Raw genomic sequence first — 18,500 nt, 5'->3', positions numbered from 1 at the left:
AATTTTAAAAAAAAATTAATGAAAAAAAAAATTAATTTTCAATTTTAGTTAAAAACTAAATTCATGAATATTCCTTAAAAAATTTTTAAAAAATTTTTTTTTTAATTTTTAAAAATTTAAAAATTAATTTAAAAAATGTAAAATAAAATTTTTTTGTTCTTTTTTTTTTTTCAATGAGGGTTTTTTTCAATGAAATTTGTTTCTAATTTTCAAATTAAACAAGAGACAAACATCAAAAAGAAAAGGAAATTTCCAATAAAATTTTTCAAATTAAAATAAAAACTCCATTTATTTTTATTCTAGATTTCCGTTTTTATTTTGTCTTCATTTCTTTCGTTTGTTTTTTGATCAATTTAAAAATAAAAAATAATTATTATTTTTTTTCTTCAAAAATCGTAAAAAAAAAACTTAAACAAAATATTTTTTTTCTCAATTTTTTTTTTATTTATTTTATTTTTCTTCTTTCTTCCTTCTCTTCCTTTCTCAGCAAATAAATAATGTTTTTATTAGCTTGGCGTGCTTCGTCGTTCAGATTAATTATATAAAAATATTACCTAAATATGTTATTATTAATATATAATAGGATGCCTAATAATTCTTGATTTGAAACTAATAAAAAAATGCTTGGGATAACATACTGCTTAAGTTTTAATTAATAAATGCAAGTTTTTTTTAATCTGGGATATTTCAGTGCATTATTCTATTTTTTATTATTTTATAATTTTTATTTTGTTTAAAAAATCGTTAAAATTGATCGACTTTACAATTATTTTACAACTGTGTGGTCCATGAAAAAGTCCGTTTAAAAAAAATTAATTTTTATCGAATTTAATTAATTTAATTTTTTTTTTAATATAAATAGAGAGCCGTATTGGGAGTATCAGTCTATCAAGTAATTTTTTGTTTTTTTAACAAGATTTTTATTTTTTGACCTGTGTGAGATTTTTTTTGTGTTGTACACATAACTGCAGTCCATTTTTATTTATTTTATAAATTAATCGCCTAATAATTATTTTTTTTTTTAAGTATACAAAAATTTTTTTAAGTACAATTTTAATACTTTTTTTTGCTAAAATCGATTCTAGGAATGAATTTTTGAATACTTTTCGGTTTTTGTTGTAATAATTTAGGAATTTTCAAGTCTTTTATTGTGTTAAGTAATATGTGTGCTGTTAGGCCTTATTACAATTTCTTAAATACTTATTTTTAGTAATATTTATGATGAATTGTCATGTTTTAGGTAATACAATACAATATAATGATATAAAAAGGTAAATTATTTCATGTCTAATCGTCAAAAATGTCAGATTTTCGTTTTTGTTCACAGAAAGAGACACACAGCTACTTTGTTTCTTATTTAATATTACAAAAAAGAGAGTCTGGAGTGGTTATGATGTTTGTTTGCGGCGAAAAAATTAGCAAAATTATGCCTCGACTGTTTCGACGGGCGGTGCAACTTCGGGCTCGGCTTCGGCGAGTTTCTTAGCTTTGAGTTCCTCAGCTGATTCTTCCAATTTGGCAGTGGCAGCTTCGACTTTTTCGACTACCTCGTCAGTTGTGGTGCCATTTTCTGTCTTTGTGTCTTCCTCCATGGCGACTTCGGCGTGTCCATTGGTTTTTTCGCCGTTCGTGTGCCCATTGGTGGTTTCCTCGGCGACTTTTTCCGTCTTTTCTTCGACTTTTTCGACGACAGCTTCCGCTTCGGCAGTTTCTGTGGCAGTTTCAGTTGCTGTGGATTCGACAACATCGACCATGGGCTCGTCTTCGGTCGAATCAGCTGCTGCAGGAGCGGCAGTTTCTTCCGCAACGGGAGTTTCAGCGGGAGCAGCAGCATCAGTTTTGTCTTCGTCAGTCTTTACAACTTTTGTGGGAGCTTCCTCCTAATTGAAAAAAAAAAATTTAAAAAAAAATTTAATTAATTTTTGCTTTGAAAATTTTAAAAAAAATTGAAAAAACCTGAAAAAGAACAAAAAAAAACTGAAAAAACCTGCAAATATAAAAATAGCTGAAAAGATTTTGAACAAATAAAATTTGATTAGTATCGTTTGGATTTGCTCAAAGTCACGCTCGTTCCACACTCGAAGCGAAAAACCGCACAAAATGAAACCCAGAATTGTTTTTTTTTGTCACATTTATTTCAATCAAACTTTATTTATTTCCAATTTTCGAATTAACAATTTTTTATTGAAAAAAAAAACATTTTCTTCGAAATAAACTGCTTTGTACTTTTTTTCTTATTATTACTTAAAATTTAATTTTTAATTATTTAAAAAAAAAATCATGGTAAGAAAATTAAATATTTTTTTGAGATCGAGGATCTTTCGGAAGTTTTTTGAAAAGTTAACATCAATTTTTTTTTAATATTAATTTAATTTTTAGGTAAGTACGTTTTTATTCGTCCTGTTGTGGTTATTTTCTATATTTTGATATAATTTTTAATGAATTCGATTCATTTTTTAATTTTAATTAATTGTAATAGGTTAATTTTTTTGCCAAAATCTGTCGACAGTAGGACCCGGTTTTAGGATCTATTCCTCCTGTGCGAGAGAAAAAATCAAGAAAAAAACGAGATAATAAAGGAGTGTTCCGGTTTTTTTATTGATGATGAATTTTCGGTGTTAATGAAGGTGATTTTTTTATGAAGTGACGGAAATTGTGAGTTAGAATGAAAGAAATATGATAGAAAATTATTTTAGATGAGAGAAATTAGGAAAATTGTTTTAAATTTTAATAAATTTTCTTTTTTAATAATTTTTTATTTTTTAAATAATTTTTTAAAAAATTGCAGATTTTGAATAAAAGTTTGAGATCAAATTCGAAATTTTATTAAAAAACTATAAAAAATTAATTTTAATTTAATTTTCTGACAAATTAAAAAATTGAATTTTCAATAAATTAATTTCAAGAATAGAATAATATTTTTAAAATATATTTTTCAATTAAAATTTTATTTTTTTTATTATTTTAAAAATTAATTTTTAATTTATAGAAATATTAAATAAAAAAATATTTAAAATATTGTTTAAAAAAATTAAAAACAAAAAAAAATAAATAAAACTAGTGTCCAATTAATATTTTTAATAAAAATATAATTTTAAAAAAATCTCAAAAATATTTTGTTGATTTTTAATAAAAATTTTAAAATTTTAAATTAAAAAAAAATAATTAAATTTTAACAAAAATTAATTTAATTTGCGCAAAACAGTGAAAAATAAATAAATAATAATTTTAAAATTTTTAATGCTTTTTTTTAATTAAATTTTTTTGATCTATTTTGATCTTTTTATAGAAAAATTAATTTTTAATTAATTAATTAATTTTTTTTTAAATCTTTTTATTAAAAAATTTTTAAATTTTCTATAATTTGAAAGTTTGAATCAAAAATTTTTGATATTCAAAAAAATTACCGTTAATAAATTTAAAATTATTTTTTTGATTAATTTTTAATTAATTATTTTTTTTACTTTAAATTTTTAATCAATTAAAAATTTAAAACAATTTTCCTAATTTCCTCGCCCTTTAAAAGAGATGAAAAAATGACACTACATGACAAATAAAAGAAGACCAAATCCAAATGAAACAATGTTAGATGAAGATGTTAGTGAATAATAATTGTGAATTAAATGAAAAAATAAATGATGACTTGTGCATTACTTTTTTTTTTACATATCACTTGAACAATAAATTTTCAACTATTTTACTTGTCTTGTTAGAAACCAATCACGATCTTAAAGATGATTTTTCGACGAAAGTTTAGAAAAATAAATCATAAAATTTACAAATTCGTATTTACCTGTTGTTGTTCCGAGGAGACTTCTTCGATTTTGCGCTTTACGCCGCCAACGGATTCGAGAGCAACGCTTTCGAACGACTCAACGACGGGATATTGGGTCTTTTCTTCGTCAGTTAAGTCAGCATTTCCGGGACGCGAGACGAGGACAACGTTGAGTCCTGCTTCCTTGGCAGCTTCAGCCTCTGTTTGAAGGAAAATTAAAAAGAAAAATTAGTTTTTTGAATTTTTTTAAGAAATTAAAATTTTTAACGGTCATTTTTTGAATTGACATTTTAAAAATTTTTCATTCAAATTTATAACTTATAAAAAAATATAAAATTTTAAGTATTAAAGATTAAAAAACATCAAAAAATTAAAATTTTTCTTGAATTTAAAATGTTTAAATGAAAAGTTTTAAAAATTTCAAGTAAAAAAATAAATTAAAATTTTTAACGGTCATTTTTTGAATTGACATTTCTAAATTTTTTTTTTTTAAATGTCAAAATAAAGAAAAAATTATTTATTTTGTTGAAGAATCATTAAAAATTTAAAATTTTTCAATAATTCGACAGTTTTAATGAAAAATTTATAAAATTTCAATTCAAAAAATTAAATTGAAATTTATAACGGAAATTTTTTTGAATTGACATTTCACAAATTTTTCTTTAAAACTTTCAAATTATGGAAAAATATCAATTTTTTTAAGTCTTTTGTTAAAAAATCATTAAAAAATTAATTTTTTCCAAAAGTTTGACAAAATTTGAGAAATGTCAATTCAAAAAATTTTCCGTTAAAATTAAAAATTCAAATTTTTCAGCGTACCTTTGACGACATCAGTGAGGAAGACAACTTCTTCGGGTGCAAAGTCAATTTCCTTGGCAATGGCAGCATAACTCTTGCTTTCCTGCTTGGCGCCAACGGCAGTATCGAAATAGTTGGAAATGTGTGCCGACAAATCGCCGTGTTCGGTATGGGCGAACAACAATTTTTGCGCATCGACGCTTCCGCTCGAGTAAATGTAGATTTTGTGGCCCGAAGCAACCCAGCTTTCCATCGCTTTGGCGGCATCCTCGTACACTTGCGCCTTCAATTTGCCATCTTTGTACCCCTTGGGGTAGATCAGGCCTTGCAACGTCTTGAGGGCGGCCGTTTTGCGATCCAAACTCATTTGCCATTCGACGTTCTTGACAATGCTGGCAATTTGTTCCGCCTCGTCGGCCGTATCTTCGGCAATGGCAACTGCTCCATCAACTTCTGCCTTGACATCTTCGATCGCTTGTTCGCGCAATTGGGCAACAACGGCTTTTACGTCGTCCTGCTGGAAGTTTTCCTTCAAGAAACTCTCGACATTTTCCTTGACGTAGGGGAAGAGAACGTCCTGCAAACGAGAAAAAAAAAATTGAGAGAGAATTAATGGATGTTACTTTTTTTTGCTTTGCATGTCGTAGCGCAGCATGTGGCTAGCAACGAACGCATTGTACGACGAGACACGAAACGTACGAGAAATGCAAAGAAAGAAGACGTAGGTCGTCTGCTCGTCTTTTGAAAAGAACAACTAGGTAGGTAAGTGAGTGCATTAAAATCTATTTTTAGAATTGAAATATGGAGTGTAATGGAAATATGGACGATCGGTGTTGCAATTTTGCCTCGTTTTTGCATAAGAGAACGCCTGCTGTCGATTGTTTGCGAGCGGGAAAGTCATGAGTTGATCTAAAATCGATCGTCAGAATCAGAATTTGTCCTTTTAATGATCAAAAATTATCTTCAAAAGTGAAAAATTGAAAGTTTTAAAGTTAATAAGTTGAAATTTTTATTATTTTTTTATAAAAAATTAACATAATTCGACTGTTGCTTTTAAAAATTATCAAAATTTGTTAAGAAATTCTCATAGAAGAAACAAAATTTAATGTTTTAAGTTCTAAATATTTCAAAATTTAACGATTTTTTGTTAAAATTTCACTTTTGAGTCTCTTTTTAGAGTAATTTCTTATAAAAATCTTCAAAAAAAAAAATTATTATTATATATTTATATTTATTATTATTATTTAGAGACAATTTATTGAATTTTTAAGATTTAATTAAAAAAATTAATAGAAAAATTAATTTTTTTAAAACATTAAATGTATTTTTACACTTAAAATCAATCCTTTTACAATTTTAAAATTTTTAGATAAAAATTAAATTATTTTCACCAAATTTTTAAATTTTTTTAATTTAAATTTCCCAAAAACTAACTAAAATGCACAAAAAATTCATTTTTTTAAATTTTGAAAAAAAAAATATTCATTTAGAGGTCAAAAAATTTAAATTTTAATTCTCATTTGTCAAAAAATAAGCAAATCAGCCAAAATTTAATAAAAAAAATAAATAAATTTAAAAAAAATTTTTTTCATTAACGCAATTTTTTTTATTTTTGTTTTTTTTTATATACTTTGAGTTCATAAAATTATATAAAAATTTCACAAAAAATGTAAAACTGAGCAATTTTTGTCAAAAACAAAAGTTCCTTTATTCTAAAAATTGAGTATCAGAACAAAAATAACTTTAATTTGCAAAGAAATTTTCAAAAAAATTAATAAAACTTATATTTTTTAATATTAAAATAACATAAATTTTAATAAAAATTTCACTTTGTTGCTCTATAATTGACTTTTGGGTTGAAAATTTAATACAAAAATTCACTTTTTCACAAAATTTTAAGAAAAAAATAATTTATTAATTTTTTTTCAATTCTTCAATTTTTTCAATTTTTTTAATTCAACTTTAATTATTCTTATTTAATTTTTGATTTAATTTAATTATTTTGTATCAAAATCGTACATTTAATTGAAAAAAAAAATCAAAATAAATATTTTTTTAATTATTAAATTAAATTAATTTTTTTATAATTAATTAAATAATTATTTTTGAAATTGTTAAAATTTTTTAATTTTTTTTTATTTTTTAATTTTTTTTTATTTAGAATCAATCAATTTTTTTCAAGAATTAAATTTTAAGAATTTTTTTTTCACATAAAAAAAATATTTTTAATTTTTTAACGAAAATCCCTCAACCGGCTTTTACAAATCCGCCGACCTGTTGATTCGCGCGACTTCCTCAATAAAAAAAACTTTCTTTTTCACATCAAAAATCTTTTTTTTCTAATAAATTTTCAACTTTTGTAACAATAAAACGTTCAACAACTCCAATTTTTACCGTTAGATGTTTCTTTGTAATGCTTGAGGAAACTAATCGTCTTTTTTTATTCCAATTTTTTTTACATAGGAAAACACCGGTCGATCTCACACACACACACAGACAAACGAACAATACGAAGATACGGAAGAATTAAAGAGCCAGGTGTCCCAAAGTTGAAGAGCGACAGCTGAAAATCGAACCGAACCACGTTTTAAAATTTTTTTTACTGAAATTTACGCGAATTTTTGGCATTTCCTATTTTTTTCGAGTTTCGCATTGTTTTGCTGTTTGGGTTACATCGCGTAAAAAATTCAATGACCCCGTGCACGAGACGTACGAGAAACTAATCTTCGCACCACACAGCAAACGAACGAACGAAAAAAACCGTTTGCTGTAAAATTCAATGCAAAATTCTGGCTACGCTCGTAGAAAAATGGTTCTAAACTTGTTCTAACGTGTCGTTGCTCCTCCAACGACTAAAAAAAAACGCAGGCTGCACAGAATTATGCGTGAGGTAGATTCGCCATCGAGTATATGCAAAAATCGATAATTTGATACAAGGCCATTCCGTTTCGCACACACAGAGGAGCATCTTACGGATTTTTCGCAATTTTTTTGCTATTTACTGTGTTCCGGTACGACGATCTATGGCAAAACAGCTTCCATTTTGAATCGGCGCGTACCCATAGACGTCGTGCACGACGAACAAAAGATTTTTTGGAGAAAAAATCCGATGGAAGCCTACCGGTTAATCCAAATTTCTACAAAAAATCCTCCAAATTTCGCGAAAAAATTACGAAAAAACGATAAAAAAGTCTTTCGAGCACCGATTTTAACACAATTTTTCGGGATTTTCGGGGAATTTATGTGAAAAAAGGCAAATGACGCAGCCGCTTACCTTGACGAAGGAGATGGAAGTGGTTGTTCCCTCAATATCCAAAATTACGGCCTTGCTGGCGAGAGTTTTTGCGTTGATTTCGACTTTAGCACTCATGTTTAATAGTTTTTACGGGTTTTTGGTAATTTTTTCTGATTATTACTATTTTTTCAAGCACTAATTTTTCGCGAACGAGCTCTTTGCACCGCCAGAGAAAAGGAAGAAATGATGCGACCCGACCTCTCTCGCGTTTTCTTGCAACTCTTTTGGCGGTACGGTACGTACAGAAGGCATATAAACAGCACGAGATATACGAGTTATGGCTGTATGGAACATACGAGTGTTGGTTTTTTGCTAATTCAAAGAGATTTGAGGCGTATGGAAATGAGAAGCGGTATAATAGGGTTGCCAAGTGTACTTTTTGGAATTTTTTTTATTTTAAATAAGAATTTTTTTAAATATTTAATTTTTGAAAATGTTCGATTCTCAATGATACAAACTTAAAAATTTCTCTATTTTAGGAAAATTTTTACAAAGCTCATATTTTTTTTTCAATTTTTTATTTAAAAATTTTTAAATCGAAAATATATGTTTGGGTATGCAATGAATTTTACATATCATATATAGGAAGTTTTTCATAATTTTATACGAATTTTACCTTTAATTATCTTTATTTTTATTCTCCAAGCCATTTTCTTTAAGCTTATCTTGACTTAGAACAGAAAAAACTGAGAAGATTCGTGAAGTATAATTTTCATAATCTCATTTGGAAAGAATTGAGGTTAATTTTTTTTTCAAATAAAATAAATATTATATAAAATGATATTTTATATTATTATATATAGCAAATATGTATTTTATAAAACAAAATTAAAACAAAAGTCTCACTTTTAAAACATTTTTTCAAAATTTTTAATGTATCAGTTTAGTATTTGAATTTTGAAACTTTTAAGACCCTCACTATTAATAAAAGCTTTTATTTTCTTAATTTATAATTTTAGACTAAAAGTTACCTCTTTTGAATTTCGTTGAGATTTTCTATTTTAAAATTGATTTCATAAGATTGTGAAATAAAATAAATGAAAAAAAAAATAATCATAAGAAATAACTTTTTTTTTATATTTTTTTTTTAATTAATTTCAATTTTTAAGTAATTTTATGAAAAACATATTTAAGTTTATACAAATTTTATATTCAAAATTATTTAATTTGGAAGAAAAATTTTTTTAAATGAATATTTGTCAAAACGGGTCATTTTCATGAAATTTTTAACTTGGATTTCAAGTAATTAGAATATAGATTTTTCAAATGCGACAACTGACAAAAGTTTAAAGAAAAAAATAATAATGAAAAATTGAATTGAAATTTCACTAAATATTTAAAAAACAAATGTTGAGTTTTGGAAAATTTTTATCTCTTTTAAATAATTTTTTTTCTTGAAATTTGTCAAAAAGTTTTTGTTCAGATTTTAAAATTTATTTATATTTAAAATATAAATTTTTTTTAAATTTCCCAAAAATAATAATAATTTAATTTTGATATTAAATAATTTGATGGATATTTTAATTGATTATCAGATCTTCCAATCTAATCTCTCAAAAAATTACTAAAAAATTTAAATCGAATATTTTTTTTTCATTACTTAAAATTTGAAAACTAAAAATAATCATAATTTTAAAAAAATAAATTTTATATATTAAATAAATAAATTATATATTTTATTCAATTGAAATTTTGTTTAAATTATTTATAAATCATATTTTTTTTCAAAAATATAATTTTACACAAAACCCCCTTCAAAAGTATCCCCCTCATATTTTCAGCAATTTTTGAAATCCTCTAAATTCATGATATTTGGCAACCCTAATCTGATGAGACGAATGAAATTGATAAATTGTCTTAAAAAAAGAATCCCGCGGAACAGAACCGGGAAAATATTTTCATCCCAAATTAAGTTTTTTGCATTTTAGAGCCAATTCAAAGAACCATCACAGACAACATGATGACCTCCAAAGTAAGAATTTTAAGATTTCTCATCGTATCATTCAAAATTCTTCAAGAAAATGTTAAATTTCTGACATTAATCACATGTTCCTTTGTTTATTCTCTCCCTCAGGTAACCAAAATCTCAGCTCTCATGAATTTGGGACGAAGCCTTGTTCGAACATGTTCCTCTGATGCGCCGGCAAGAATGGAAAAATGTAAGAAATTTTCCAAAAATTTCTTTGATTTTAAAATTTTTAATTAATTTTTTAATTTTTTCTCAAAAAAGCCATCAACACAGTGACTCTTCTCGGGCGTGTGGGAGCTGAACCCCAAAAACGCGGCAACAACGAGCATCCAGCGGTTGTTTTTTCGCTTGCGACACACGATAATTATCGTTACGAGAACGGCGATTGGGGTCAACGCACAGATTGGCATCGCGTTGTCGTCTTTAAGCCGGCATTGCGCGATAATGTCTTGCAATACATGCAAAAAGGACAACGCGCAGTGGTTCAAGGAAGGATTAGTTACGGAGAGTTTACAGATGCCGAAGGACAGAAGAAACCAGCGACGAGTATCATTGCGGATGACGTGATTTTCCTGAAATGAGAAAAAGTTGGGGGATTTTTTTGAAGTATTTTTTTATGATTATTGAAGTAAGAAGAAGGAAAAAAGTTGTAGTTTCACCAAAAGTACTTTTAAAGTTAGTAGATATCGAATAAATAAAAGGAAAAAGTTCAAAATAAGAAATTTTTATATTTTTTTTTAATTTTACCTGATTCGAGTTTTTTAAATTTTTTTTTGGGCCTTCGATCTTTGATAAATTTTCCCAAATTTCGACGTTTTTTTACTCTTTTTTTTTTTGAAATTTAAAAAAATTTTTTTGATTTAATTTTTTCCCATTTTTTTAAATTTTTCAATGAATTTCAAAAAATTTCCAATTTCTTAAAAAATCTCACTTTTCTTACAAAATTTTAAATTATTTTCGAATTTTGTCTCATTTTATGATAAAATCAGGTTAAAAATATTTTTTTTTATTTTTTCTCATTTTCAAAAAATTTAAAACTTCAAATTTTTTTAACAAAATTTGCAAGTTTTTTTTTACTTTTTTTTTTAAATATTTTTATGTAAGTTAGTTTTATGAGAAATTTGAAAAAATGAATCGTATTTTCCAAAATTTTTAAATTATTCATAGATTAATTTTTTTCTAAATTTCACAAAAAAAAAAAATTTATTCGAAAAAAAATTTTTAAAAATTTTCTAAAAAAATTAGAGATCTCAAATCAATTTTTTTTTAATTTTAATTTTTAAATTTTTTTTAATATTTAAAAAAAAATATTTTCTTTGAGATTTTTTTGACAAAATTATTTAAAAAAAATAAAATATTTTATTTAAAAAAAAATAAAATAATTTTTAAATATTAAAAAAAATAAAAAAATATATATGTATTTTAAAAAATTAAAAAAATTTTTTTTTGGTCAAATTAAACTGAAAATTATTCAAAAAAATGACGCGAAAAAAAAACAAAATTTTATTATTTTTTTTTTCTTCTAGAAATAGTAGATTACGCATCTTTATATTTCTCCTTATATTCATACAATTTTCTTATTTTTCTTTTTATTTTTTATTAAACATATAGTTATATAACGTGGTTTCCTTAATTTTCTTATGTTTACATGTTTGCTTTTATATATATATCGATAGGATCATTCCGCTTTTTTGAAAAAATTTCATAATTTATGTGTTTTTTTTTTAATTTCTCCTGAGTCCTAACTCTCGTTTGCCTTCCTTCACAAAAAAAATGACTAAAAAATCTCTCTTCCTTCACAAAATTAAAACTAAAGTGCAATTTATTCCAAAATCCATCCGTGTGTTGTTTTTGTTGTTGATTGACGTGAAATGCCTTAAAAATTACTATGAAACAATCATGTCGTTGGCGTGCGATGCTCCCGTGCCGCTATTCAAGTTATTCGTTGAGGATTTCATCGATTCGTAAATGTCACGACGGAATAATGAAAGGTTTTGTGTGAACCTAAATGAAAATTTTTTGTTAAAAATTTTTTTTCAAAGAAATTTGGAGGAAAACACGAACTTATCACGATTGCGAGTCAATAAATTCCGTTCAACGCCATCCATGAGGGTCTCGAAGAGGAGTGCCATCGGTTGTTGTTTGTCAATTGGCTGCATGCGGATGATGTTTTCACGTAATTGGCTGGAAAATACAAAAAAATTATTTTATTTAATAATTTTATAAATTAAAAAAATTATTTTTTTATTTATTGAAATGAAAAAATAAAATTAAATTAATCAATCCAAAAATTTTTTAATTTTTTTTTTTCAAATTTCAAAAAATAAAAAAAAATATTAAAAATATATTTTCAAAATAAATTTAAATTAATTTTTTTTCTAATTTCATTTAAAAAATTTCTAAGAGATTTATTTTAAAAATTTTAATTAAAAAAAATAAAAAATTAAAATTAAAAAAAAATTTATTTTTTTAATTTATTTTTTTTTTCTTCAAAATTTCTATAAAAATAAAAAAAAAAAATTAATTCTAATTTTATTAAAATTTTTAAAATAAATCTTGTGATTTTTTTTTTTATAAAATTATTAAAAACAATTTAATTTTAATTGTTTTAATATAAAAATATTTAATTAAATTATTTAAAATAATTTAATTTTAAAATTAATTTAAATATTAATTTTGATTTTTTTTTTTTTTATTTTTTTATAATTTTTTTAAATATTAAATATTTTAAATAAATTTAATATTGAAATGCAAAAAAACTTACTTGAAATAATCCTCATACAGCAAAATGAGAACGAACAACGGGCGTGACATTGCCCACTGATTTTTGCAGTCCTCGAACATAATAATGTTCAACATCGTTGACAGAATATTTTGCAAAATCTCCGGATGCATCTCCATGACTTTGAGGAACATGTTATTTTCGGGCGGAACGCCTTGACGATTTAATTTTTTGGTTTGGAATGTGGCAACTAACGAGAAAAAAAATAAAAATCATAAAATTTTAATGAAAATCGACAAAAACTCACCTTTTAATTGTAACTGCTTGAAAATATAAGAAACAATAAAGTCCAATGTGGAACAACAACCAGAGCAAATCATCATATCTGTCGAAAAAAATTCATAAAAATCGAAAATTTTAACCGAAAATGGGCAAAATTCGTACCTAAGGCTGACAATCCTTCCGATATGCTCTCGAGAATGTACAAAAATACTTGCGGTTCTAACGTCGAAAGGTATGTGATGTGATCCTGAGCCAAACATTCCAACAAAATATAGTACGCTTGAGATAGTTTTGGGTATTCCTGTAAAAAAAAAATTTTTAAAGAATTTTGAAGAGATAAAAATGTCAAAAAATTTACCAATAAATCACTATGCGGTATCGAGAGAATCATTTTTGTGGTTGTATTGAGCACGTTGTCCAATGCATTGTCTCCGTACAACTTGAAAACGCCGAAATTCACGTAATTTCCACACAAAATGGCCTTTAACATCAAAAAGCACACAGCCATGCCCTTGAGTCGCATCGGGTACGCTTGCTCTTTCGGATAATCAATCGTTAAAATTCGATTTCCTAAAAAAAAAAATATTAAAATTAATTTTTTTAATGAAAAAATTTAAATTTTTTCTAAAAAAATTATTAAATATGTTTACATTAAATTAATGAAATAAATATTTTTTAAATTAAATTTAAAAAAAAATTAAATTAAAAAAAAAATTAAATAAATTTTAATTAAAAAAAAAAATTTAAATTTAAATAAATTTTTTTTTAAATTTAAATAATTTTTTTTAATTTTTAAAAAATTATTTTTAATTTTTAAAAAATTATTTTTTTATTTTTAACTTTAAATTATTTTTTAAATTTTTTAAATTTTTAAATTTTTTTTAAAATTTTTTAATTTTTTTTAATAATAATTTGAAAAATTTATTTTAATTAAAATTTCATCAAAATTAAATTTTTTATAAGTAAAAAATTCAAAACTTACCATAACAACAAATCAATTTCGAGGTTTCGCGGAACAACAAAATGCCATCGGGGCTCGAAACATCAAATTGCAAGCGTTGCGAACGATTTTGTACAAGTTCGGCGAAAAATTTCAACACTGGCGTCGTCACTGAAGGATCGTGAGCCCACAATTCGACGGCTCGAATTAAAATTGGAGTGTAATCCGGATAGCTAAAAAATTTTAAAAATTATTTTTCATCAAATTTTGCCAAAAAAAAATCTTACATCCAATCAAAAAACATCATATATGGCGGCTTGGCATTGAACGCATACGCAATTCCGCGCAAATCACGCGACAATCCAATGAGAGCTTTTCGTATCTCGTCATTCGGAAATTGGCTGGTATCCATCATAATTGAGCCGATGGAGTCAAAAGCATCTAAAAAATACAAAAAATTAATTTTTTAAAAAATTTTCGTTAAAATTTGATTTTTTTTACTTGTAAGAGGCGTCATGAAATTAATGAAACGTTCGACATCTTCGCCCAAATCGACCATCAAGAGGCGTCCCAAGCACGTATAGAACATGCTGCGACATCGAGAACCGCTTAGCACGCAATTTGATCCCAAAAATGAAAAGTGTTCGCTCTGAAAGTTTAAAAAAAAAATTAATTAAAATTTTTTTAAAGGGAAATTTGGAAAAATTAAATGACTTGCCGTGTGATTATTCAACATAAATTGAATTTCATCTAGTTTGATCAGTCGTCGCACTAAACTATAGGTGAGTGTGAGATCATTTAGCAAATTTAACGTACGGCGGATGATTTGTTCAGAGTGTCCCCAGTATTTGAGGTTCGTGATGCTACAATAAAAAAAAGAAGAAAATTTTATTAAGATTAAAGTTAAGTTAACGAAAAGTCGTCAAAATTTATGATTTTTTTTTTAATTTTTGCAAAACTAATTTTAGAATATTTTTTGGAAAATTAAATAATTTTAATAAATTTTTAAATCGCAATTTTAAAATTTTTTTTTACAAATTCATATATTTTTTTAAATAATTTTTTTCTAATATTTAAAAATTTTGCGAAAATTAGTTTTTTTTTAATTTTGAATAAAATTTAAACTTTATAATTTTCAAAATTTTATAAAAATATATAATTAATATTTTATTCATTATAAATTTAAATGATTTCATTAATTTTTAAAATTTTTGATAGGTACACAAGACAAAATAATTTTATAAATTTCTTTAAAATATTTTAAAATTATTATTAAATTTGAAATTTGATTTTATTCAATAATTTGAAAATTTTTTAACTCATTTTTTTAATTTTTGACATTATTTTTCATTTTAAGATTTAATTTTTTTAAATAAATTTAGTTAAAAACTTTTAAAAAAATCGAAAAATTTATTAATTTTTAATAAAATTTCGTCAAATTAAAAAAAAAAATATTTCTTCAGAATATTTTCAACAAAATTAAAATTATTTGATTTTTTTTTTAATTTAAATTTAATTCAAAATGTTTAAAATTTTTAAAATTTTTAAAAAAATTCGAAAAATTTATTAAATTTTTAAATTGAATTTCGTTTAAAAAAAAATTATTTAAAATATTTTTTAAAATAATTAAAATTTTTTTTTAAAATTTTTAAATTCAATATTTTAAAAATTTTATTTTTTTTAAAATAAAAATTTGTTTTAAAAATTTTCTAATTTTTTGTAAAATTTGTTAATTGAAATTTTTAAATTATAGTTTACAAAAATTATTAATTTTCGAAAAGTTCATGAATATTTTTAAATATTAAAATTCTTAACTTTTTTAATAAGTAAAAAAAATATTTATTTTTTTTAATAAAATTTTAGATTTTTAAATATTTTTTTTTGTAAAAATTTTATTTTTAAATTTAAAATAAAAGTTAAAAATTTTATTCATGATATTTTTTAAATTTTTAGATTTTTGGCTGATTTTTTAGTTTTTTTTTATTTTATTTAAATTGTTTTAATAAATTATTTTAAAAAATTATTTCTTCTCTATGAAAAAATAAATATTAAATTAATAAATTGTTAAAAAAAATAAAATATCATTAAGCTTAAAATTTTTAATATATAAAAAAAAAATGTTGAAGAAATTTATTTGAAATAATTTTAGATTTTCAAATTAAAAATTCTCAAATTTTTGGTACCTAATATAGATGAAATTTAAATTTTTTTTTTTATAAATTTATAATTTTATTTAAAATATTTAAAAAAATACATAAAATTCATGATTTTAAAGAATTTAAAAATTTAATAAAAATTAAATTAAATTAAAAAATGTAAAAAATAATATAAAAATTGATTGAATAAATTAATTAAATTAAATAAAAAAAACTAAAAATTAATAAAATCAAATAAAAATGAGCAAATTTATAGATTAATTAATTAAATAAAATTATAAAAAATTAAATTACTTACATTTTTCTACTAATAACACTCAACAGCATAATTTCATCGTTCAGCCCGAGCACCTCCGACAATCTCTTGTACACGACAAACTTTTGCGTGTGTTCACTAATGTACATTTTCCTCGCATGTTCCAAAAAGCTCAAAATCGCCAACTCCAACTTCTCACACCCACTTTGGGGCAATCTCGAATCTGTCAGTGTCATCAATTGCAGCACTCGAATAATCAAATCGCCATCCATCATATCCTGCTCGTCGCACATTTGGTACGACATCCTTCCATTTATCGCCGATCCAATGATGTAAACGAGCCACGTGAGTTGCCCTTCGACAATTTTCGTGTCTGCCGAATTATTCGCAGCGGGATTCGAAAGAAGTTCCTGATACCGGCCCGCAGTTTGATCGAAAAGTTGCACTATTATCGCCACGGTTTTCTCATATTCGCACCGCTCGATGGTCGAAAATTGATCAAGTTGCTGCTGAACCATCCCAAGGTCATCCAAGGGATCTTCCAAGCCATCACGAACGATAATCGGGACAGATTCAAGTTTCGACGTGATAAAAGCCTTTGTGACTTCGGGCGTGTATCTGTCGAGGTAATGCGGTTCGACGCTTTTCACGTATGGCAGTGACGCGACCATTCGTTGCCACAACGAAAGCAAGTAATGAACCGAATTTGGGGCGAATTGCCACATTTGCAACGATTGCACGGTGAATTTGGCGATAAGTTCGATCGCTTCCGGATAATTATCGACAACAACCAGTTCCCCGAGTTGATAATTCGTCTTCAATCGTGCCAACAAGCGACAAAATTCGTGATAATTGTCGGGATCGCTCAACCCATGAGAAGTTTTCAAAATTTCCGTTGCCCCATTTACGAGCCTCGTCAAAAATTTGACGCGTTCCGTGTTGCTGAACATCGAACGGCGTATCGAGGTGATTTGCACGAGGCACGAAAGCGCCAAACTCGCAAGACGTGTCGGCAGCACGTGATACAGATCGAAAAAGAGCTTCAACGAGTCGAGTTCGAGAAAGGCGGGACGCCAATTAGCCGGAATTTGAACGGTGCTCATATCGTCGGCACTTTCATCCGCTGAGGTCCCGATAAAATCGAACGTTAAGCAATTTCGAGCCAAATTAAGTAAATGTGTCATAAGTCCGTGCTGTGCTTCATCCATAAAATTCAAATTTTTGCTGTTGTCACGTGCCCGGCCCAGCAAATCGCACGCGAAAATGAAAATTTCGTACAATTTTGTGTCGCGGAAGGAACATGCGATTTTCCGGTGCTTCGTAAAAGTCAGATTTACATCAACTTCGGGGATTTGGTTCATTTCGCATGTCAGCTGGGACAACATTTGCACGCCGATCATGCCCAAAGTGACACTGCCGCTATCCAAAAGCTCTTTTACCTCCGAGACGATGTTCCGAAAGACGAAATCCTCCTTGTACAAGTCGAACCAGCCGTATTTCGTGAGTTTCGCGAGCAAAACGACGCACGCTTGTATCACGAAACTCTGCAAACCGGGTCGTACCGCCAAATAATTGAGGAGATAGTTCCGGATGTCGACCCGTTGCTGCAAACTGAGGCTTTGGACGTTGCGCGAAACGAGTTTTGTGAGCGTTGTTGCTGCCAAAAGTTGTGAGTAACTGCTGTCGCCGCGATCCAGCAACATTTGACACTTGACCAACGCTTCTGGGTCATCTTGGAATTGAAACAAAGCCTTTTCTGCCTAAAAATTTTATAAAAAAAATAATTAAAAAATTTTTTTTAGGAAAAAAAAATCAAAAAATTACCTGAGATCGATTTCCTGAATCTGTGGCCTCGTAAAGTTGCTTGCACAAGAGTTCGAGTCGCTGTATTTCCGCAAGCTGCAATTTATTTTTTAAAAAAATTAATTAAAATCATCAAAAAATTGTAAAAATTCGGATTTTTGTCGTATTTCGCAATGCTTGGAGCAAGTCTTTATCACAAGAAACGAAAACAATGCGTCTCAAGCGGCACGTAAAACACGCAAATCCCGGTAAAATAACAATTTTTTAAAGGAAATTTCGATGTTGCGACGTTTCGCGGGCATTTGAAGCACATTTTTAGCTCGAAATTGCGGTCAAAAAGTGAAGTTTTTATGTGAAAAGCAGGAAAAATTTGAAAAACTTACATTCTCCATTATTTTGACTTAAACGTACATGACGAGGGTTCTGTCGAAACACGCGATTCGGCACAATTTTCAGCCAATCACGAAAGTTTCGCTTGTTATTGTCAGCGAGACGGTCGAAAGT

At 26.1% G+C, this 18,500-nt stretch overlaps 3 protein-coding genes across 3 annotated transcripts; 1 reads left to right on the top strand and 2 right to left on the bottom strand.

Moving 5' to 3' along the window:
- Positions 1-859: 859 nt before the first annotated feature.
- On the bottom strand, positions 860-8,055 carry LOC134834135 (enolase-phosphatase E1). The gene is made up of 4 exons (XM_063848696.1): positions 7,848-8,055; positions 4,595-5,150; positions 3,794-3,975; positions 860-1,880 (listed from the first exon to the last, which is right to left on the bottom strand). Exons 1-4 carry the CDS (start codon positions 7,941-7,943, stop codon positions 1,425-1,427), a joined length of 1,290 nt encoding a protein of 429 aa, XP_063704766.1. The 5' UTR covers positions 7,944-8,055; the 3' UTR covers positions 860-1,424.
- A 1,651-nt stretch (positions 8,056-9,706) lies between these two features.
- LOC134834632 (single-stranded DNA-binding protein, mitochondrial) lies at positions 9,707-10,542 on the top strand. Its single transcript, XM_063849368.1, has 3 exons — positions 9,707-9,840; positions 9,943-10,027; positions 10,099-10,542. Exons 1-3 carry the CDS (start codon positions 9,826-9,828, stop codon positions 10,416-10,418), a joined length of 420 nt encoding a protein of 139 aa, XP_063705438.1. The 5' UTR covers positions 9,707-9,825; the 3' UTR covers positions 10,419-10,542.
- An 837-nt stretch (positions 10,543-11,379) lies between these two features.
- On the bottom strand, positions 11,380-18,397 carry LOC134833243 (ran-binding protein 16). Its single transcript, XM_063847503.1, has 13 exons — positions 18,380-18,397; positions 18,018-18,092; positions 16,236-17,953; positions 14,500-14,644; positions 14,283-14,430; positions 14,069-14,222; positions 13,824-14,014; positions 13,200-13,411; positions 13,004-13,142; positions 12,867-12,944; positions 12,602-12,809; positions 11,902-12,021; positions 11,380-11,841 (listed from the first exon to the last, which is right to left on the bottom strand). The coding sequence occupies exons 1-13, from the start codon at positions 18,386-18,388 to the stop codon at positions 11,724-11,726; spliced, it is 3,315 nt and encodes a 1,104-aa protein (XP_063703573.1). The 5' UTR covers positions 18,389-18,397; the 3' UTR covers positions 11,380-11,723.
- Between the last annotated feature and the right edge of the window lie 103 nt (positions 18,398-18,500).

This window comes from Culicoides brevitarsis, chromosome 3 (genome assembly GCF_036172545.1).
Source record: "Culicoides brevitarsis isolate CSIRO-B50_1 chromosome 3, AGI_CSIRO_Cbre_v1, whole genome shotgun sequence".
Classification (NCBI taxonomy): domain Eukaryota; kingdom Metazoa; phylum Arthropoda; class Insecta; order Diptera; family Ceratopogonidae; genus Culicoides; species Culicoides brevitarsis.
The sequence above is the reverse complement of the archived record's forward strand: the minus strand, read 5'-3'. Positions and strand labels throughout refer to the sequence as shown.